The sequence below is a fragment of the Hoplias malabaricus genome, chromosome Y (assembly GCF_029633855.1).
Source record: "Hoplias malabaricus isolate fHopMal1 chromosome Y, fHopMal1.hap1, whole genome shotgun sequence".
Classification (NCBI taxonomy): domain Eukaryota; kingdom Metazoa; phylum Chordata; class Actinopteri; order Characiformes; family Erythrinidae; genus Hoplias; species Hoplias malabaricus.
Window position 1 is genome coordinate 7112559 of NC_089820.1, and position 23534 is coordinate 7136092.

General features: G+C 36.7%; 2 protein-coding genes across 2 annotated transcripts; both read left to right on the forward strand.

Moving 5' to 3' along the window:
• Positions 1–1651: 1651 nt before the first annotated feature.
• LOC136678881 (VIP36-like protein) lies at positions 1652–9779 on the forward strand. The gene is made up of 8 exons (XM_066657056.1): positions 1652–1890; positions 2653–2771; positions 3213–3330; positions 3995–4077; positions 4394–4555; positions 5835–5949; positions 6194–6310; positions 6679–9779. The coding sequence occupies exons 1-8, from the start codon at positions 1692–1694 to the stop codon at positions 6819–6821; spliced, it is 1056 nt and encodes a 351-aa protein (XP_066513153.1). The 5' UTR covers positions 1652–1691; the 3' UTR covers positions 6822–9779.
• A 2739-nt stretch (positions 9780–12518) lies between these two features.
• LOC136678840 (leukocyte surface antigen CD53-like) lies at positions 12519–21944 on the forward strand. The gene is made up of 8 exons (XM_066656996.1): positions 12519–12792; positions 14356–14433; positions 16709–16897; positions 17850–17924; positions 18398–18502; positions 18603–18698; positions 19727–19810; positions 20982–21944. The coding sequence occupies exons 2-8, from the start codon at positions 14377–14379 to the stop codon at positions 21048–21050; spliced, it is 675 nt and encodes a 224-aa protein (XP_066513093.1). The 5' UTR covers positions 12519–12792; positions 14356–14376; the 3' UTR covers positions 21051–21944.
• The last annotated feature ends 1590 nt before the right edge of the window (positions 21945–23534 follow it).

The following is a 23534-nucleotide window of genomic DNA, read 5'->3' on the forward strand; positions in this document are numbered from 1 at the left end:
ACATCTGGCAACATAGACACACACACACGGTCGCCAATCCACCTACCAACGTGTGATTTTGGACTGTGGGAGAAAACCAGAGCACCGGGAGCACACGGGGAGAACACACCAACTCCTCACAGACAGTCACCCGGAGTGGGAATCAAACCCAAAATCCCCAGGACCCTGGAGCTGTGTGACTGTGACACTACCTGCTGCACCATCGTGCCGCCCCACATGACACTTACAACACCTTTTCCAAAAACTTTGGGAAACTGTCAATTTTAAAAAATGCAATGATGTGCAAACCATTTAATCCCTTTAATCAACTTTTAATCCATTTAATCAAAACTAAAGACAGTACAAAGACAACATTTTAAAAGTTAAAACTGAGAAAGTTTATTGTATTTGGAAAATATTTGCCCATTTTAAATTTGATGCCAGAAACACATTCCAAAAGGACAGGGACTTGTTTACCATTGTGTTGCATCACCTTCTTTTAACAACACTCAACAGAACAACGACACCAACACAGAGGTGTCGTATACAAACTTAAGGATTTTGCAAGAAGTGGGGTAGAACAGCCATTTGTGTGCAGTGTGTAGCAGGCACGTGCACAGATAGACAGACACCTAGTGGTGCTCAAGCACCTACCCTTTTGCCCTGATGAGAAAAGTGCCCTTTCGTCTGAAGCCCAATTATTTTTATCATTCATCAGTATTTAAAAATAAAAATTACTCTCTCTGTCATCAATTACCCCACAGGTGTTTTGAATTCTGACGGGCATTTTTTGTGTGTTCTTCTTTGAATTCTGCCGCAATCAGATCCGCGGCGCGCACAAGCTCCCGCCTGGCCCCTTCCCCCTCCTCCTCCGGTTAGCACCCATGCAGTGCTGAAGGCCGGGCCAAACCACTGCTACACACTTCTCCTCTGACGCACAGCATCAGACAGAGAGATAATGACAGTGTTGTGCAATCCCTGACGTTGTTTACTACAAGAGTAACCACAACACTACATTATAGCTTTGGAAACATTACGTGGCTACTTGCCCGAAGTTTCCTTTAAAAAATAAGGGGGGGTTGCATGAAGGCGTCACACCCACTGAAAATGCTTGCATTACAAAGAGCATCTATGTATAACTTTTATTTATTGTGTTAACAAAAATATATGTAAGTAAATTATCCAACTGTGTTTTTTTATTAATCGTTTTGGCGATGGGTGCCCTTTTTTGGCTTGAGCATCTACCCCCACAAATGTCTGTGCACGTGCCAGGTGGATAGAGCAGTAGGGAGAGCACACTTGGAGGCACCAGTGCTGATTGTCCCTAATGTGCAGACTTCAGAGAGTCCTTCGTGTGGTATGTGATGGCCTTTAAGTTGTCAGGACCAATGTCTTAAAGTATGTCATGACCACAGATGTAAGAGCAATGGGTTTGTAATCAAGAAGAAGAAGAATCATCCTAAAAATTGTTATAGATTTTCAGCACTACGTCTCTGAAAAAGAGTGAGTGCTACTTTAATATAACGTAGCGACTGTAAGTGTAGGGCTCACGTTGATTGGCTCTACCTAGGCCGTGGTGGAGAACGCTCATTGGCTGCAGCTTATATTGACAGCATCGTTGAACATTGAGCGCTGCGCTTGAAAGGTAACAGCCCAATGAGAGCAGAGGGCGGAGACCAACGGAGAAAAGGGGGAGGGGTTACGGCGTCGAGATGGTGGCCCACAGAGAGAAGTTGAAGAAATATCACGGGTTTTGTTTACGATTTGCAGAGATTTGGGGCGTTTTGGGGGGAAACATGTGCGTCTTCTTTGTGATATTTATGTATCTTTTCGGTTTAAGCTGCGGTAATAACGCATACGAGCCTGAAGAGTTTCTAAAGCGGGAATACTCGCTCATAAAACCGTATCAAGGTAACGTTAACCGCCGTTAGAATTCTCCTTTCCACCTTAAATGGTAACTTGCTGCTGTTACAGTGTTCCTCTGCACCATGTAAGATTTAGAACTAGAAAGCTACAACTTCTTGTGTATGTTTATAACAACTCATGGTTAAGTAGAAGTACTATATTTTTTAAACTGGGATTTCTTGCCGAGTGTACTGTGATTTCGCAACTGAACGACGGTGTTGTAACGTCGATGGAAATCAGAGTACAGATTTGTATCACCTTAGTTTATTGTTTAAGTATGGCTAATGTCGTGGATTAATATTTTCTAATGTAAAATATGTTACGTTTCCCGAAAACAATTTTGTGTAAAAGTTCACAAGCCACGTTGCCGGTTCAAACGAAGATTAAAATGGTTACCAATAAGTTAATATAATGTACTTTTGGAGTGGTTCAATGGAAATACTAAGTTCAGAATAAACACTGATGTTAGTGAATGTAATATGACGTCATAATCGAAGAAATATATGTATATACTCTGCATATAGAGTTGACAAATAAAGAGACCCATCCCGAATAGTTATTTTAACCCATCCACTTAATTAAGTTGAAGATTTGAAACTTTGGCAGAGATGGCTATAGCTTGAAATGTTAAATCTAATTTATTTTTACTGCATTATTTTCAAAAATTAATAGGCTAAATTTATTGAAGTATGGATTTAGTTTATAAAAAATACTTCTCCTATATATCTTCATGTCAAGTGAAATGTTCCTGTGTTTGTATTTGTGTAGGTTTGGGCTCCTCTAGTTCTTCACACTGGGACTTACAGGGAAATGCCATGATCTCTCCTGAGCATGTGCGACTGACCCCAGATCTCCAGAGTCGACAGGGTGCTGTATGGAGTCGACTTGTGAGTGTGATTCACACTAGTACAGCATACCAAATTTTGCATAACTCCTGCATAATGAGTGAAATTTGTATAAAATGCATCCATTGGTGGGAACAGTTGTTGAGTACACACAGTTTATATAATCCCCAAAATAAAAACTAAAATGAAATGGGACCCCAGAGCAGCTGAATGTGAGCTTCACTTCACCATGCTCAATGGCAAGCACAGGCTAGAGGGGTACATCCCTGTGTTCTTGGTCTGTGGTACAGTGGAACTTTGCTATCTGGACTTATAGAGCTCCATCAGATGTCTTTAGAATCAGATGGGAACCTGAATTAATTCTAAAATATCATCATGACCTACTACTAATTTTGGCTGAATTTAGCTCAGTAGCAGCACACTATGTCCAAAACAAAGCATGATTAATAATTTTTCTTTCTGTCTGGATTTATGTACACACAGCCATGTTATATAAGGGACTGGGAGCTCCAGGTTCATTTTAAAGTCCACGGACAAGGGAAGAAGAACCTTAATGGTGATGGACTGGCCATATGGCTGACGAAGGAGAGAATGCAAGCAGGTATGCTTTTATTTTTTAAATTAAAACCTCATGAGCAGTGGAAAAGAAGTGAAATAAACAAGACTAAAGTTTCTAAAATCTCTAGAGGGGCCCAGTGGAATTGTTCCTAGAAAATCTAACTGATGCAAATTGATTTATTTGAGAGTCTAATAACTTTGCATATACAATACATTTTGAGTTGTGATTTAAAAAAAAAAAAGAATTTAAATACATAACTTGGAGCTGGACGATATGGCCAAAATTTATATCATGATATTTGTTACTTCAGGTTGATTACAATTTAAATCTGATATCGATATGAATAATATGAAAGCGAAAAACGTAAAAGCATAACAGACACTTTTTTAAAAATACCCTTTTACTTTAAAATGTATTGCCAAGAACTGATGGCAGTGCCCTGTAACTTGTCAGTTAGTGACAGATGCTGTAATAATGTGTACTAAAATATTGAACGTGTTTAAAAGTCATATATAGTTTTTGTTGTTGAATTATTGCCCAGCCCTAATATAACAAAAGTGACAGTTTTATCAATGCAATATGAAGTTATTTACAGATGTATTATTTATTTTATTGTTTGAAATGTGTAAACATGCTCCCTATAGCTGATATGTTCATGTTCTGTGAATTGTTTTTTATTCCCCCCTGCTACACACATCCCATCAAGGCCCTGTGTTTGGGAACATGAACCTTTTCACTGGTCTAGGCATATTTGTGGACACATATCCTAATGAGGACAAGCACCAGGAGGTATGTAATTATTTATCAGAGAGCTGTGTTCTCTTGCACTCTAGATTTTTTTTTTTATTATGTACATTTTAATATAGCCTCACTTTTATAACATGCATCAGTCACTCTATTTACTGGGTTGAAATAGGTTAATAGTTACAGTTTTTAATGTTTCCACAAGATGTAATTTTTGGCCTTCTTTTACATCTGTTCACAGTCTCAATAGTGCATTTCCCAGTCTGAAGTTAGAGGTGGGTATGTGTGTTTATCGTAAATAAATTACGTTATAATATAGGTCTCTCTCTGTGTCTCTGTGTCTGTCTCTTTGTGTGTGTAGAGGGTGTTTCCCTATATCTCAGCGATGGTGGGGAATGGATCATTGGCTTATGATCATGATCGAGATGGAAGGGATGTGGATCTTGGTGGCTGCTCAGCTTCTGTCCGCAACGTTGACTTTGACACGTTTTTGTTGATCAGATACATCAGAAACACTCTCTCAGTAAATATATATATACACACACACACACACACACACTTAATCTTTATCAGACTTTCTCACCTGGTGGGTCATGATTAAAAAGTTGGGGCATGGACTACTCCTGAATAATTTTATTATTATTATTATTATTTTTTTTTTTTTTTTAAATGCTTAGCTATTCAGATATCTTGTAATTTCTGCATAAGTTGTACATTATGTTAGCTGTTACCATGATAATGTGGACGTTTAATGAAAAAGTAGCTGGAACAGAGCTTATCTGACCTGCTGCCATGTGGATGGTCAGAGAGATCAATACTCACTGTTGTGTTATAGTCTGTCTCTCGCTCTGTATTTGTGTGTCTCTGTCCATTATTCACATCTCCAGTGGTTGTGACCCACCTGTAGCATTTACTGGCGCTACCTTTTGTTTGTGAATTAGGATCCATATGTAACAAAAAATGAAGCATAAACTGTGAGCTCATCTTTGTCCTTAAGGTCAAATGGCCATGGAACAAATAAGTATCTGAGATAATGGTGGTGAAGCTGAGGTGATCTGATTCAGAAATATCCTATATTTTTCTATTCCCAAACGATATGGCAAAAATGTAGACCGAATACACCAAATGTTCATTACTGTACAATATTTATATTTTATATATATACAGCTCTGGAAAAAAATAGACCACTACAAAATTATAAATTTCTCTAGTTCATTGTCTGTAACCATTTATCCAGTTCACGGTTCCGAAAAAGTTTCACCCTTGGGAGTGTTTATTTAAGAGATGCAGCCTGATCTATGGCGTCAGATCCCGTTAAAAAATTTGCGAGTGGAGAAATTAATTTAATGCTAGGTAAACCACGTCAAGCAACGAACAGTGCTTTCGCAAACAGGAAAACATTTCACAGGAGGAAAATACATTTTGAGTGAAAGAAAAACCTACCAGGTTCTCCCTGCGCACGAGGGAAAGTTTCTGCACGTGTGTAATCACCATACCAGACAAAATACAGCCCAAAACAATAAATACACACACAAGCATTTCAAACCTGTTATAGTCTTGTATACATTCTCACATTCATGCGGTCACCCGTTCATTTTCTGCAATAGCATGAGTATACGCACCTGATAGCGTTTAGCTGGCTGTGCTAACCGGAAATGGAAAAGAAGGTTTATTGAGCTCTGTTATCGTTTTTGAGCAAAAATTTATCAAATGAAACAAATCGATATCTTATTATCGCCCAGTACTAGTTTAACAGCATTAAATAACTCAATTAAAACTTACTGCTGGTGTCTTCCACACAGATTATGATGGATGTAGAAGGAAAGCAGGAGTGGAAGGAATGTCTGGAGGTCCCTGGTGTCCACATGCCTCAGGGCTACTTCTTTGGAGCCTCATCACTTACTGGGGACCTTTCAGGTTTGACCAGAATTTCTTTCTTTTTTCTTTTTTTTTTTTTTTTTTGACAACCAGTGTTTCTTCCCCAGGAAATACCACTACAGTACATCAAACACATCAGATGTGCGTCACTTCTGACTTGTAATGTAAATAATCAGATTAAGAAAAAAACAGTGTGTAATACAGAATGTTCAGCTTTTCAGCAAAAAAAAAACTATTAAGAAAAAAATGTATATATAATATTTATATATTATGAAATTTCCAGACAACCATGACTTGATTTCCTTGAAGCTTTTTGAGCTGAGTGTGGAGCGGAGTCTGGAGGAGCTGGAGAATGAGGAAGAGGTTTTGATTCCCAGCGTCGACTACAGAGATATTCCTGGTAACTCACAGGCATCATAAACATTTGAAATGGCAATTCACAATATCCATTTATCTTTTAAAATTTTTATTTTGGCTGTAGTTCTTTTGTGGTAAAGATCGAGAAAGATCATCCTCAAAGCTGAAATTCTGAGAAAGTAGTTTATGCATTTTTTAATTATGATTTTTAATTGGTTGAAACTGCTTGGAAAACAATAAATAAAACACTTCCTTAGACCAAGGAGTGACGTATTGTACACTCTTAGGACCACTTTTAACTTTATTAAGATTAAAAATGCCTGTTTATAAAATTCAAATTTAAAACTTGTATTAATTAGGCTCAGTTATTTCATATTACTCATAAACCCTTTGCTCTTACTTTTGTTGCAGTGGAAGTGGTGGACGAAAGGATGAGCACACTCACACTCCTTTTCCTGTTCATTTTCTCCGTGGTGGGACTGGTGTTGCTGATTGTTGTGGTGCTTATCATCTACCAACGCTGGAAAAACCGTAGCCGAAAGCGTTTTTACTGAGTGTGAGACGGACTGTGGGTGCAAGGGAGACAAACTGAGGGAGAGGTAGAGAGGGTGTGTATGTGTGTGTGAGTGAGTGAGAGAGAGAGAGAAACTAGTCACTGCTGCAACAAACTGACCGTTACCTCTGAAGTGCAAACTAGATACCGAGCCATATATGACCCCTACTGAGAGAAAACCAGCCGCCTTTTAAGTTACTAACATTTTATAGCACATTACAATGTGAAGAAGTGTGTGTGTTTGATTGTGATTGTGTGGAGATCAAGCCAAGGTGAGGTAAAAGCAGTTTCCTCTCTTTTTTTTTTTAAATTTATTTTAAAATTTAAAATTATTTTAAAAATTATTTAATTTTATTTTGTGTGTGTGGTGGAAATGTGAACAGATGTGGTTAAACAATGTATGGAATTTCCCTTTAAATGCTGGGTTTGTGTTAGTAATCTGTAATCATTTTGACATGAAAGGGTTTAAACAAACGTTTCTGCTTTCTGCCAAAAAATTTGTGTCTCCTGCTGTGAACCTGGAACCCCACCACCCTCCCCCAAAACCCCCAAATTTGCTCTGGTTCAGCTGGAGTATGTGTTTTGATACCAAGTACTAAACTTTCTCTTTTTTTGTTTTTAAAGTGTTGAACAGGGGGCAAAATGCACTGAAATCAATGTTTTTGTCTGTCCCAGTCATGTTAGTTATTTTTAACAGCTTATAGTCTGTGAATTGCAGATGAAGTTATTTCTTTGATCCACATTTTTCTTTGGGCTGGAATAGATTTGCTATGGTGATTTAGAAGGGCCGGGTCATTATAGTCAAACCTATGATTTAAAAAGTTTTATGTTAATACTGTGAAACAGGTGGTTTTTTATTGAACAGTAAGGTGTGCGCAGGGTTGAACTGGGTTAAATGGGTATGGCGAGCTAAGAACAAATGAATCTGGCATATTGCAAGTCACATATGTCCCTCTGGGGCCTTATTTCAATGCTCTGCTTGCACAAAGTGCATGAAGTGAAAATTTCTACTAGTTATTTTGTTATAAGTGGAAAACAAGTATTATTGGGCTGATTCATGGGCGTGCCTACAGGTGGAATTCTGTACCCATCCAGAGGTATCTGCCTGTCCAACAAAACAAAATGAATGAAATTAAATTGTCGTCGTCTGTGTTAATCCTTCGTTTGTCTGCAACACCCCCAGGTGACAAATGTGTTTTTGTGGTATTCTGTAACTCTAGCTCTTCTGGATTTGTAATGAAATGGTCTATAAGAGAATGTGTAATTGAAAGCAGGACAGATAGGTCACATTACTTGGCCACTTCTATACTGCGCAGATCAGAAGGATGGTAGAAAGGGCAGCTTTAGGAAAAATTTAGAGGACACCCCTGAGTGTATGATTTACATACTTTGGCTACCAACAGTTTACGATGCATCTGTTGAGGATTGTTTAATCTACACGATTTAAACACCACCAACCCCCCCCCCCCCTTCGAAAAAGTGTGTTCCATGCATGCAATTGTTCGGATTGTCACTGTTAAAATGGTTTCACTTTTCAAATGAATGTTTCACAACAGCCAGAGGTGGAACTTTTCCAGTGAAAGCACCTCACCGGGTTGTTTTTGTTATTAGTCGGCTACTTGCAAGTCATCTTGTCTTCCTATGACCTCTACTACCTCGGCATCAGCCTTGGTTTTTTTAAAGCTTCTCAGGACCTGGGCAGATGCATCCCTAAATATTGTTGATCCATTCAGTGGTGTGTCCATGCGCTGTTCAGAGAAGGATAATGTTCTGTCATAGTGAGCTGGAAAGTTGTTGCCATTTAAAAGCCTTAAACAAAAATAAAACTGAAGCAGATCTGTAGCTACTGCCAGCATCTAATCCAGTTTGGATTATCAAAAGGAAGTTAGCCTTATGTCACTAAGCTGCACATGGTTCATTCGCAGTGGAGTTGTAGATGTTTTTGTCATTGTCTATTTACTTGAGTTTTGTTTAATTTTGAACAAGTTGTATGTTCAAGGGCAGATTTTATATCTCACTCTCATCAAATCTGTGCTTTCTGAAGTTGCTGGATCTGAAAATGAAACAGAATATATTTGGCCAAAGTTTAGTCTTTTAATTAATACCACTATTGTAAAATCACGTGTCTGTGTCAAATCGTTCTAACGAATTTTTTTTTTTCATAGAAACAAAAAGTTTCAAAGCCAAGTTAATTTAATTAGCATTTTACTGAGAATTAAAAGCCCAAATTCGTCCCATAGGTTTAGCTGTGTCTTGTATGTATTAGTTACAGGGTCATGAAAAAAAACTATACTACATTATGAATAATTGTCCATATTTATCAAAAAAGGAATAGGGTAGTTAACGTTCCCTTGCAAGTTTGTTGAAATTAACAAAAATATCTCCAGCCAAATTCTTAACAGTAAATCTGCCTTTGTCCACCAGAGGGAGCTGATGTAGAAGTTCCATTTGCAAAAATGTGGACCAAAACTTTCTCAGATGTATACGAATGAGTTTAAGACTTGGCTAAATCAAAGAAAACCAATAAGAGAGTTTACAACTAAAAAAATGGAAAGAACAGACCATTTCTTTAATTTCTAAATGATCTCATTTGTATTTGTACAGCGGCTTGGTACAAAATAAAATGACAATACCGAATTAATAAACACTGTGTTTTTCACTGTGCCATGTTATTGCAGTTGTAAAAAAAAAAAAAAAACAGCCCATTCTTATTTGGCCTTGCTTGTATTTCTCTGCGTTTTGTGTGATAGGCCACTGCTAAGTCTGCATCCTTGCAGTCCTTGCCAATGGCCATTGTAAGTGCACTTGGAGTCCCTACAGCCTCATTGTCCTTGTGTGCAGGTAAGAGGTATGTGGAGAATGTTAGGATGTAACTGACTGGGGCCCTAAATTTATTACAACATTCGAGGTGTCACACCTACTTCTCTGCACTGGTAGTTATGTAAAAGTGCTAAATGTGTAATATTTGGGTCTAGGCTATGAGCTTAATATTTTAAAAGTTTCTGTCTCACTTTTCTGTGAACGCCCTGAAGCCCAATATGGGGGAAAAATAAATGCAAAATTGTTTAAAGTGATATTAGAAATATATTTTCCATTGTTTTGATGTGTTATACAAGCAGAAAAAAATGTGGAAAATAGACTCAAGAATGCAGATTCTACTTTTTCGTTTCATCTTACCATTCAGGGCTTCAGTATTTATTTGTTTTAAAATTTTGGGTGATCATTTGTGCGGTGATTCCATATTTGTCAGGGGTTGCTTTGACTTTGGCCAAAATACCACAAGGATCAGACAACACAGCTCCTTTCTCCCCCTTTGTCTAAACAGCCGTGTTCAAAAAGACCAGTTTCAATTCACTGTGTAATTATAATCATACACAAGGTGTATAAGATGTAAAATATCCTATGCCAATCCTTTAGAGCTTCACATAGGGCCCACCACTCTCTTCCTACCTGCAGCCACCAAAATTACTGCTGAATCCTACACCTCAACACTAAGGATGCTGTGGGCGTTTATGATCCAGTCAGCAACTGGCTATTCTTAACAACTTCTGTTACTCATTGAGCCCAGCCCATGAGTACCCAAACCAGCTGAATTAAGCCCACAACACCTCCGGAAGGCTCAACAGTTAAGTCTGGTGTCCCAGACCCAGCTTTACAGTCCTACCTTACTCTTTACAATCAACAACCGTAAATCCACACTGGCCTCCCTGGTGACTAAGGCTGTACCTAGCCTCACTGGCACCGTTAAAGCCTGCTCAGTGCCACCAGTTCCATGTGAACTTACATGCATCATTATCAGCAATCACAATAGCATCTCTACAGTGCGTTTCCCCAAGTAATCTGTGCTCTCCTTATCCACAACCACTGACTAGACCTTTCAGCTGTTTCTAATAACTCCTTCAAAGCCCAGCTGCCATTATTTTCTGGCCCCTGATGCCGAACTGCACCAGCAGGGATAATAAAGGGTTATCACAGAAAAGAACTGAGCAGGGTCATTTGCAGCATGTTATTTTGTCCTTGTGTGTGTGGGAACCAGAACCCCGATGGGTCTGTGTATATTTTCGTTTGGATTTGGAAAACGCTTTTCCATTTTCTGAATTGAGAAATCAACGGAAATGAAAACAGGACAATATTCCACCTCTGTGTTCTTTGGGGCTGTAGTGAACACCTCACAAGTCATGTGGCCAATTTTCTCTTCAAGCTCAGTGTGATGGCTCTGGAACTTTACTCAGAAACAGGCAGAACTCAGCATCATTCCACACACACCATATATCACTATGATTTCAACCTGCTGCGTAACTTCACATGACATCTGTGGGCCCTGCCGTCCCCATGTAGCAGCTCCTGGATATTTGAGGTGACTGATTCAGCACAGACTTTTACTAAAGTACAAACTCCAAGGCTGTTTCTACTTGTAGTTTTAAACTATTCCACCATGCCACTAAACCATTCTACACACTTAAAGAGGACCCTAATTGCCAATTTTTGTTACATCAGCTATCCTAGATACAAGACAATTATGATCTCTTGGATTCTTGATTTTAAAAATCTGTAGCATCACCAAAGACCAAAGCTGTGCTCTGCTGATATACTGTAGATTCATTTTTAAGGCATTTCTAAGAAACAAAGCAGATGTATGTATCTATGTATTGTACTGTGCCCACCCTGTTGATCAGGGGACTTTTAGAAATAGCCCAAATGGGAACAACAAAGGTTAATACCACAGATTTTTTGCATTTTTTGACAATTCACAGCTTCTTAAGGGCATCATCTTTTGAAGAAGAGTTAAGAACAATGTAACAAATCTATTTAGTAATTTGCTTCTACTTCTGTCTGTAATGTAGATATAGCTTTTGGCCCTTCACTGCTGTTGAGTAGGCTAATTTGGCTTTACACCTTCAGGATTGTTTCACTTCTCCTTTGGCCCTGAATGTTCAGAACTGGCTGATGAAACTGTCACCACTCAGTCACCCACTGAGTTACGAGATGGACATCTAGGGGAAACTTGGGCTATTTATATCTTTGTTTCTGGCTAACAATGTTCTGGTAATGTTTAATAAGTTTCCCAAAATTGTATTCAGGAACTGTTTTGTTCTAGCAGCTCAGCAAAGTTGTAGCATTTCACACGCAGCTTGTAGTTAGATTAACTTGGACACTGATCAATTTTTCTGTAAAAATGACTGTTGAGCTGCTAGTGAGAAGTGAGTGAGAATAGGAGTTTTGAGAACAATTCATACCCACCCACAAAGATGTGAGCCATTCTGAGATTAAAAAAATTTAAGATTGTTGACATGTTTTCCAAAACCAACAATGGTTTTTGTTTGCATTGGTTAACCATAGCTGTAATGTAATTTTAAGCAGGATTGTACTGTGGCATCTGATTCTGTCTACTAAACATGTAAAAGCTGTTGAAAATTGTCTGAATGCAGTTAGGTTTTAAAGAGCACCGCAGCAAAGCTGCGGTTTTCCTTGCTGCACTCTGCAGCAACCAGACTGTTTTTAGACATGCAACTAGCCATTTCTGCTTTTTTCTTCTACTAGAGGAGAAGCTAATGTTAGCTATCCAGTTACATTAGAGGCATGACGGTAATATATTGGGTGTGAATTATTTGTGGTCTGTTTTTCACTTTTTCCATGGTATGTCTGTCAGTGTGGGTCACCATGGTCTTTTTTTGACGACTGTGTCATACAGAGGGTGGTTTGGAGGCGTCATTTTTCTCACTGATCTGTGGTCAGGTCTAGGCCCACGCTGTAGCCAGAGAAGGTAGAACCGAGGTAGGGGATGTGGCTCCAGTTCAGCATAAAGAAACAACCATGAAGGAGGAAGTGAGCTAAACTGATGAGTTCCCACAGACGTCTGAGCAAAAGATCGAGCCAGCAAAGTTGAACCCTCACACTCCATAACCATTTAATTTTGGTGTCCAATCATCTGAGGCTTCTTCTGTGGTCTGAGGCATCTTTTTAATCAACAGGTGAGAGAATCATTAATTTTTTGGCACTTTATTATATTGGGTAAATAAATATTAACAATAGCATGAACCATATCTGAAGAGTCTATAAACACTTTTGGCTCCAAAAGGAATTTCAAAATGTACACATTTTTTAAAATATCCATATTTCACTGGTTGAGATATAGTACTTAATGTAGTGTAATATAATTCTTTCACTGGTGTCATTTTAGAATCCTAATCCCACCAATGGATTTCAAAATTCTTCTATAATCCAAGGTCTGTGACATAAAGAATGATGGACAGCATTATAATGTGAAAAGATTGATTGTAGAAAAAGTTGTGGGCCTGTGGATTTCTTTGCAGTGGTGGTAAATGTGACTAGACATCTCCATATGTACTACACCATTATAGCATTTCATTTCCGCTAGGCAATTGGCAGTGAACTCCACCACATTAAAGATTTTTATATGAAATAATGGTGATGGACAATAATGGAAAATGTAGCTTGGATGTCAAAACCATTAGCAGTATTTTCATCACCAATTCATGTATATATTTATTTTTTTGAGTTAGACATCTGGATCCTTTCATTACTACCATCACCAGTTCTGACTCTGTTCTTCTGTAGAAAGGAAATATTTCACAACAATGAACTTGCCTAACTCTGTTTATATCTTAACCTTGTAATTACGGAGAAACGTTCATGTCTGAATGTTGATCGGTTCTCACTGGTAGAGAATACGTTGTTCTGTAGGATGGTCTTTACCTCACAACTTTGACAGCGGTACTTTAACTTTATGTATCTTTACCCAAAAAAAACAGTCACAAATGTGTCCATTTTTGAGTAGTCTGAACACCACAGTGGCATAGACTAATGATCCAAATTAAAAAAGTTAAAATTATTTGGTTTTTAATAACCATTTTTTTTACTTTGTACCCTTGAAAAGACCTTCCTTTCTCAATAAAAGGAGTACTGTCTCTCTTGAAAAGGCCAAAATGTTCATACAGGGTATTTTACATTTGACAAAGTTTGTCAAGATCATCTCTGGGGACTTTTTTCGTTTCATTTATGTGTCCAAAAAAAGTACAGAAGCTGCAAGAATATTAGACAGGAAATGTGTCATTTAAAACTTTTAACACATAAAATGGCAGTAAAATGTGTCTGAATGATATGACTCCACCCTTAATGTGAGAAAAGGGAAGTCAAGTTTCTGAGTCAGTTAAATATCCTGTTCTTTATCAGCAGCTTTGTTGTTTTTGGTGCTGTTTGTTAACTTCTAGGCACATGACTTCCAGCAACCAACCTCACTTTTGGTTAACTTATTTTACACATGACGTCATTTAGTACAAATTTAACCCACTCTTGTCTAAATGTAAATGCACAATATTAAAGCTAAGTCCCATCAAAATCCTGACAGTAGAGAAAACCTTCACGAAAGTGTATGAACTTTATTTCCAACAGTGTTGGATGAGTACATGCCCAAATAATTTTGGCCATATGGTAAACTGCCTACTGCCAACATGAAGGTGTTTCTGCACCGTTTAATGTCACTAATGAAGCTGATCTTGTTTTTTTTTTCTTAGGGCTGAACGGGAGAAAGAAAAATGTCCTGTCTTAAGTGCCTGAAGTACACCATGTGTGTGGTGAACTTCGTCTTCTTTGTATGTATTCCTCAATAAAACCCACACAGATTCACAATAAACTGTTCTCATTCAGGAGTGTTTAGTTATGTTCACATGAGATTAGTTTAACTACACTTAAAAGTAATGTAACATTTTGTTACGTGAGTTAAATTATGATTGACGGTCAAATTAAACCTTAATATAAGAACGTAAATGCAATAAAAACAAAATAATAATATTATTATCAAGTTTAAAAAATATATTGTTTTAGCTCAAATCTTGATTTAATTTAGAAAATACAAAGAAATAGTTCCAATGTTCTTACTGACCAAGCTGAATATATTTTGTAAATATAAAAAAAACGTAGAATTTGATTCCTGCAACACACCTAAAAAAAAAAGTTGGGACAGAGGAATGTTGACCGAAATGTTACACTTTCTTTCTTTTTAATTGCACTTTTTAGTTTAAAAAATGTAATTATTTTTCAGTTTTACATGAGAAACTTTGGCCCATTCTTGCTTAATAAAGGCTTCTGCTGCTCAAAAGCACAACAGTTGAAATCTGATTCCTCTCATCATGATGTGCTACAGGAGATAGATCAGGACAGGCTTTGTCTTGCTGAAATGACCAAAAACATTCCAGAAAAAGATGTTGCCTTTTTGGCAGCACATTTCTATATAAAATCCAAATATAACAGGCTTTTGTGCCTATTGTTGATAGCAGTCTGGATGATCCACTTTGTCTTTTGCCCAGACAGCTTGACATCCTCTTTTCATGAAAAGTGTTGTTTTTTTATATAAAAAACCATGGACTCCTCTGACCATCTGAGATGATCTTGGGCCCATGAACTCAGTGGCACATAATTGATGTATACCTTTCTCCTAGTATATCAGATTTGCTTTTTTGATGCAGCTGTGAATTGTTAAGTGACAGTGTTTTTCTGAAGCACTTCCGAGCACATGTAGCTTTATTTAAAACTGTAACATGACAGTTTATCTTGCAATGTCATCTGAGAGCATAGAATAAGAATAAGAATAATTGCTGGCCTTGCTTTACATGGACTAAGTTTGGGTCTTTGTGAGACACAAAGAGGCACGCCACAAGCAATGGCTAAACCTTTGTCGGATGATGGTGGGCCACTGCCATAAACAGTTTAGGGATTCCTCTAAATGAGCTAATTAACAACTCCTTCCAAAGTTGAAGCTGGTGTGATGGAGCAAGGAGAAAGCTACAACATACAGGACAGTGGCCCACCAGGATCAGGACTGAAAACCACTGCTGTATACATTTTATATTCACAGGATTAGTGTAATGCAGGGGTGTCCAAAGAGTATCTCGTTATTATGAGATTCTTTATTATGAGATAAGCATCTTATTATGAGTTTATATCTCGTAATTATGAGATGCATATCTCGTTTTTATGAGATATGTCTGTCTCCATTCTATCAGTAATACCATTACTGTTCTGACACAAGAGCCACTGTGATGGCGATGATCCACCGACATAATTGCCGACATAATATGTCGTTATTATGTGAGAAGTATCATGAAATTACAAGATACTTATAATTACGAGATATTATATTACGACATAATATCTCATAATAACGAGATGAAATTGAAATTCAGTAGTATTCGGTAGTATTGAATTCAGTAGTATTGAAATGAAATTCAGTAGTTATTAAATATAAACTGTTTTGTACATTTGTGTTTTTAATATTTTGAATACACTGTTATAAATAATTTATGAATAATATATTTGAAAAGAGAGACTGGCCCTTAAGAATTTTGTTATGATCCAGTCCGGCCCCCTTTGAAAAAGGTGTGGACACTCCTGGTGCAATGCTTAAAGAGTGTGACATGACTTCTCTATAAATTATTAATTATGTTGTTAATTGTCTTAATTACTTTGCCCTTTACTATTTTTAACTATGTATCCAGCATTAAATTGCGTATTTGTTTATATTTACAAAACACAAACAAGTTAGTCGGTGAAATTTTTTTGTCTATTAAAGAAAGCTTCAAGAGAATGAACAATTCAGATTCATGTTTTTGTTGCATTTAAAATACTGTCCGAACTGTTTTGGATATGTGGTTTGTTAGTCATTCTGTCTAATAATAGCCCTGTGAAGGGTATCTTACTCCCTTGCACCCAATGATTCCGTCCCTGAACAGGACAAATTGATAAGAGACAATGTATGAATGGATAAGAACATCTGGCAGTTGGTAAAAATATTATACCTCTGTGTTAATTTAAATTTGTAATAATTCTGAATTTGTTGTTTTGTTACACCCGTCGGTATGGCTCTTACAGATGTGTGGTGCTGTGATCTTCAGCCTGGCGATCTACTTAAAGACAGCATTTGATTTCTCATCCCTTGTGCCATCATTCCCAGCCGTGAATGTGGTCAGTGCACTCTTTATCTTGGCCATCTTCATCACCTGTGTGTCCTTCCTGGGCTTCCTGGGAGCTCTCAAAGAAAACCGCTGCCTCCTCATTTCTGTAAGTCCAATTTCTAAATTCATCATGTGTTAGACCTCCGATAATCTCAAATTACCAGTCTCTCTAGGGAGATTGTGGTAACTTCTTACCCTTAGCATGTCCAAGAACGTTCTACTATATCAGAAAAATGGAATTTTGTCTGGCACACAAAATAACCAGGCACTGCTTTTATGGTACTACACATACAGAAAGAAGCATTCGCATTTAAGGATATTTCAATGCGAAGAAAGCACTACACAAAATTGCAGTTACACAGAGGCACAGATAGCCAATCAGAATTCATGAGGCAGAATCTAAACAGACTGGTTAATGCACCAAGAATATCAGACAACAGTTTCAGAGTTAGCAACTGTGGCTAAGACTAGCTCTGAGAATTTATTTTTACATATTAAGCATTGTACACATAAAAAAGCATGAGGATGAGTGAGTGAGCTCCAAAGTTCCATGGATTGTGCCACATTTTACAGAAAACAAGGTACTGTACAGGCACATTACTGTTACTAAAAGTAAAGACAGTTTAAATGTACCTTTAAAATGTGGTTTTAAAGTACAGTTGTGTTTCTTAAAGTTACATTAAATTCTCTTCTTCAGAAGTAGTTGTAAATTTTCATTATAGAACTATGTCAAATTAAATAAGAAAAATATTTCCTGAAATCAATGCAACTTAAAAAATCTACAATTAATATAGAATATGATACAATTATGCCATCTATATACGAGTACTGGATGTTGAGGATACCACCACTTGACAGTTTTTCTGAGTGTGTGGTGTATAAGCACCCAGAAAATCTGGAATTTCTAATAACATTATTTATCTTGTTAATACTGTTATTATTTATCATGTTAATACCATTTGTCAACTATATACAGAAACACTGAAATATATAAATATATAATTTATTATTTTACACTTAAGACAAAAAAGCAAAGTTTTTTTTTTGTTTGTTTTCAGTTTTTCATCTTGTTGTTCCTGGTGATGCTGTGTGAGCTGGCCCTGGCAACTGTCCTACTCATGTATGAAGAAAAGGTAAGACATCCATAGAAATCAGATAAATCATCATCTTCTTTGCCACTTAATCCACTTCAGGGTTGCGGTAAGATGTACACTAAGATCTGAGACTTGTTTACATACTGTGTTATGTTAACATTTTGATTCTTCTGACACTACTGCACTAAAATCTGACACATGAATCTGTGATGTAAGTAAAAATGTACTATTTACACTTGAGGCCATATGTCCCTATCAAAGGGATAAAGTACCATCTGTCATGGTATGGGATTTATTAGTGTCAATTGATACCAATATACAGACATAGTTCAAACAAATTTAATGGTAAAACCTCATGTTTTCTTGTTTAATAAATATCAAACAGGTTTGAGGTTTCAATGAAGACTAGTTAAATGAAATAATTAAGAGTTGAGTGTTAGAGACTGGGACACAAATGACGTTGGAGTAGAACAAAGCCAGCACAACTCAATGTATTTTTTGTCCCTTTGTAGATTGAAAAGACCATTGGTAAAGAGCTTTATGCAAGTCTTGAGAACGCAGTTCAAGCCAGAACAGAAAACAAGTCCAGCATTGAGTGGGATACTGTTCAGAATAAGGTAAGTATATGTTGGGTTCCTTCTGTTTCAAATGGACAAAATCAAATAAAAAGATGAAACTTAGGAATCTGTACTCTTTCTCCAATCTCTTTCACTACAGCTACAATGTTGTGGAGTAAAGAATATGACAGAGTGGAAACCCAACATCCCGAGATCCTGCTGCAAATCTGTAGATTGCAAAATCTACTGGGAAGAGGTGTGGCTCCATTCAATTCTTCTTCATTTATTAAACTGCAATAAAACAATGCTCAAAAAACAGGGCTTTTAACAAGATATGTATGTATTCAAGATATGTATTATTCCCTTTGTCGTGACAAAAAAATGTATATATTCATTTATATATTTATATTTATTTTTGTGTGAATTTAAGTGTTTATACTTACTATGGTCATCCATAATATTATGTCCAGCTCCATGTTTCTAAATTCAATGCCCATTCTTTCAGCTCCACTGACCATACAGAAGCACTTTATAGTTCTGCAATTACAGACTGTAGTCCATCCATTTCTCTGTAAAATTTGTTTGCCCCTTTTTCACTGCATTCTTCAACTGAGAATAGGCCACCCAACAAAAACACAACACAACACAAACTGTGCAGATGAGCTACTGTCTCTGACCTTACATCTACAAGGTGCACCAGTGAGATAAGGGAAAGTGAGTGGACACAATGTTTAAAAACCTGAGCAGAACTGCTGTGTCTGATCCACTCCTACCAGTGCAACACACACTAACACACCACCACCACGTCAGTGTCACTGCAGCACTGAGAATGATCTACCGCCCAAATCATATCTGCTCTGTGGAAGTCCTCACCATTTAAGAACAAGGTGACATGGGGCAAACAAAATATGCAGAGCAACTGGTGGACTGCAGTCTGTAATTGTAGAAGTATAAAGTGCTCCTGTATGGACGGTGGAGCTGAGAGAATGTACTGTGAGTGTAGAAACAAAGTATATATACATATACATATATAATATGTACATATATATGTACATATATATATGTACATATATATGTACATATATATATGTACATATATATGTACATATATATATGTACATATACATATATATATATATATATATATATATGAAGTTAATATGCTAAATCCATTTTTGATTACAAAGTAAAAGAGCAAAATCTTTATATTATGTAATAACTTGGATGACATGACAATGTGCATATATTGATGTAAGATTTATTTTGTAATGTTTGTGATTTTAGGGCTGTTACTCAAAAATGAAGCGTTGGTTTGAAGAAAACCTCCTGAGCACTGGGATTGGGGTCATTATTGTGTGCAGCATTGAGGTAAAGACCCATTGTTTCCCTTGAGGCTAGTGGATGAACCTAATTATTTTAAAGCTGCGTACTATGCAGGAAGTTTGTATAACTGCATCAAAGTGTGTTCCTATTCAGATAATACTGAAGGATCTGAGGGAGGGGTGGAATCCAAAAAGCTAATTTTGCTAACCACATCTTGCAGTGAAGAAAAAATTCTCATTAATATGCATGTCATGGTACTTGCTTCTACTAACTTCCTTTCATTGTAGCCACGTTTGGCTTTAAATGTTACAATTAGTTAATCTAGACAGTAGACATTCAACACCAAAGCATACATTCTAGAGTGATACAGCACTTATCATTTTTGTATTGGTGCATTCACAGCACAAGCAATGAGAGCAACAAAGCAGTCAGATGTCATTCATTTTGTATAGGACTGAGCAACACAGCAGTGAGCAGTGACACAGCACTGCAGCCATCAGAGCAATGGGAAGAGTTCCACTCCCTTTAAATTTAGGAAAATCAGAATTGACATGGAAGAAAGACAACCAATCAGGAGCTAGGTCCTTACATGTAATGTATTGTGGCTTAGCCTTCTTTATATTGACGCTTATTACTTGAAAAATATAGTTTGTATGAGCACAGTTAAATTTACTACCTGCCAACTCACCTGTCAATGCCCCTAAGTGACCCTGCAAGAACTATGCAAGCAGGGGCATGCAATTTTTTCGCTCTTGTTCTGAATGCAGAACAACACTGCCTTCACATGCTTAAAAACTGCAAGTCATATTAGATATAGTGCTCATAGAAAAGTCTGTGCTTATCATGGCTAACTTTGCCTTTATTTCCACTCAAGCAAGACCAGGTATATTTGAACGGGGCTAGACCTCTAGACACAAAGCTTAAAAGCCAAAATAATATTTATAGCATTGTGTTAAAACACGTCCTTAATGACATGTGAGACCAGTGCTCTAAGTAGCTATTCTATTGAAGGGTTTCACTTTCTTCGCCGACATTGTGTTTTGTGTTAAAATGTTTCCCTATTCATTTTTCAACAGGAGGATGTCTCCTCCTCCTTTACAAAGCTTTGTTCTGGATAAGAGCATTTGTTAAATGCCATAAATGTAAATGTTAGTGTTCCTCTGATTATGGACTAGTTTTTTTCATATATCTTGTACCTGTGTCTCCTCTCATGCAGGTTTTGGGCATGTGCTTCTCATTGACCCTCTTCTGCCACATCAGTAAATCTGGACTGGGATACAAGTGAAGAGCCACACTTTCCCTTAACTAGAAAATGTCTAGTGTGATTAATCATGTTAACTACTCTACATGCTTAAGTAGGTTAGCCAGTATAATTTCTGCATATGAAAGCTACAGTGGGATATAATTATTTTCCACTGTTTTATCATTCTCGCTGTATGCAAGCATGAAATCCTTAAGTTGTAAACAACAATGCAAGATCATTACAAAACTGTAAACTGACATCTTGGACATCTATTTAAGGTCTTAAAATGTCACTTCAGGCTTTTTACTTAAAGAAGTGATAAACTGCACGTCATCACGTCATATATTGATCGACACAGGGATTTTATAGAGACATAGCAAGCTACAGTTACAGTTATTTTATTCTTGTTTAATGAAAAACAAAAAACAATCCTTATTTAGCTTGATGTAAACGACAAAGCTAAATATTAATTTGTTGTACTACTGAGGATAACCTAGCTGGTAACCTAGCGGTTTTCTCAAAATAACCCCATGCTCTTATTTTCAGAATGTACATATTTATAAATTAAAAATGTTAACATTTCGATAAGCAACAATTGTAAATAGATAAAACATAATTACATTTTATTTCTAACAATAAATGCAATATTTCCTAAGTTTTTTGGTTTGGTTTTTAGTGTCATTTCACTAGCCATTACTATGTCAAACAGTGCGACATATCACTTCCTGTCACGTTAAGTGTTTTGTGTTGTGAAAAAATAGCACCCATACAACAGAGACCTGACTTCCTGACGGTGCTGTTTAGAGAACTCAGGCAAGTTTCATCTGAAGTAAAATTTAAACAAGGCAATATTGCTATTTACAGCAGCTCCTGTCCTTATTTAAACGTGCAAAAGACAATTTTCTTACCACTACAAATAAATTGTAAAATATGAAAACATGATTAATAAATATGCATTTGCAATGTCATATACATTTTGTGTGAAACCTCTCTGAAATCTGCACTTTGGCCTGGAGTGCCTATATTGCTCAAAGTCACCTTGAATAATGCCCTACAAACTCTGGTGGCTAGGTATTGAGCTAAATAACTGCAATAAGTATTTAAACATTTACAATATTTTAAATATTTTTATCAGATTTTTAAAACCTGTGTGTTATATTTATATGGCATTTGAAAAACCTGAAATATTTAATGGTGTACTTCATGAATGTTTGTGAGGTGGTGAAAAATTCTGAACCAAATTCAAATCTCAAATCTGACTGTTACTGATCTCTGACCAGGTCTGTACAGAAGCCACAACACTAAAGCGAGAGTGGGTATCTCAGTATTTTAATGAGGCTGTGGACTTCCATTACATACAGCACTGTCTTATCTTATTATTTATTTATTATTTAATCAAGTATATATTATTCTTGTCAAGAAATAATAAAATTGAGTTTGATAACAGTAAAATCATTACCCTTAAAAACGAATTCAGTTCTTGTCATGATCTGAAAGTTTTGTTGTGTAACAAATATAATTTAAAAATAATTTTAGTACAGGATTTTTTTAAATTAACATTATGGAAAGTTAGTTTTATTGACATTAGGGGGAAAAGCCCTGTTTAATTTGTCTAAGTAATATAACATCGGGCAGATCAGGACAGTGTACGATCGAGGTCTGCTCATAAACTACAAAAGTGAAATATACACTGTAATGAAAAGACATTCGAGCAGCTCTTGTGGTCCTGAAAGGATCTGACAAGACTACACTATAACGGTGACGTTAACTAACGTTACTAAACACAAGCACATTTACATATTAAGCAAACTATTCACTCTCTGGGGATGTGGCTTTAATAAGTCCAGAAAACCTCTTTGTTTTTATGTAAATATTAAACAGAAAAGTTGTGCAGATGAACTGGTCCGAATGGTAGTAACAGTCAGATGTGTCCAATGTGCTGGTGTAAGTTAGACAGATGAGATGACTTGCACATATATTAATATCATCGTTTACTTCTGAATTTCAATTCAAGAAACATGACATCACCTTCAAACATAAGCCTCTTGGTTTTTTTCTATAATTTAAACTAACTTCATAACTGAATACAAAGAAACAGCAGCACCCTGTAATGAATGTCAGTGAGTGACAGATGCTGTAATAATGAAAATTGAAATATTGAAAATGTTTAAAAATATCAGTTATTGAAACTTTACCTTTGTATATATTGAATTATTGTCCAACCCCACCTATAGCAGTTCATTAGATCACATGGGGCCCAGCCTTTTCTCTCTCTACCAGCAACCACAACATAGCCAGCTCTTTTCAGGGATTATCAGGTAGGCACAGTGAGGCCAGGTGCTCCAGACCCAACCCCGTCATTTAGACAGGAGAACACCGTTGATGCTACAAGCTCAAAAATAATTTTTTCTTGTCTATACATCAACACTTCTAAAGATTTTCAACTTTTATATAGTTTTCCAAAAGGTTTGTTTTCAGTTATTTAAAATCCTTTTTAAATATGGACACAAGGTCAAATAGCACAGA

Coding starts and splice junctions, on each gene's coding strand:
- LOC136678881 (XM_066657056.1), top strand. CDS start 1,692: ATGGTGGCCCACAGAGAGAAGTTGAAGAAATATCACGGGTTTTGTTTA. Junction 1,891..2,652: donor GCTCATAAAACCGTATCAAG/GTAACGTTAACC, acceptor GTATTTGTGTAG/GTTTGGGCTCCTCTAGTTCT. Junction 6,311..6,678: donor CGACTACAGAGATATTCCTG/GTAACTCACAGG, acceptor CTTTTGTTGCAG/TGGAAGTGGTGGACGAAAGG.
- LOC136678840 (XM_066656996.1), top strand. CDS start 14,377: ATGTCCTGTCTTAAGTGCCTGAAGTACACCATGTGTGTGGTGAACTTC. Junction 14,434..16,708: donor TGGTGAACTTCGTCTTCTTT/GTATGTATTCCT, acceptor TGGCTCTTACAG/ATGTGTGGTGCTGTGATCTT. Junction 18,503..18,602: donor GGGATACTGTTCAGAATAAG/GTAAGTATATGT, acceptor CTTTCACTACAG/CTACAATGTTGTGGAGTAAA.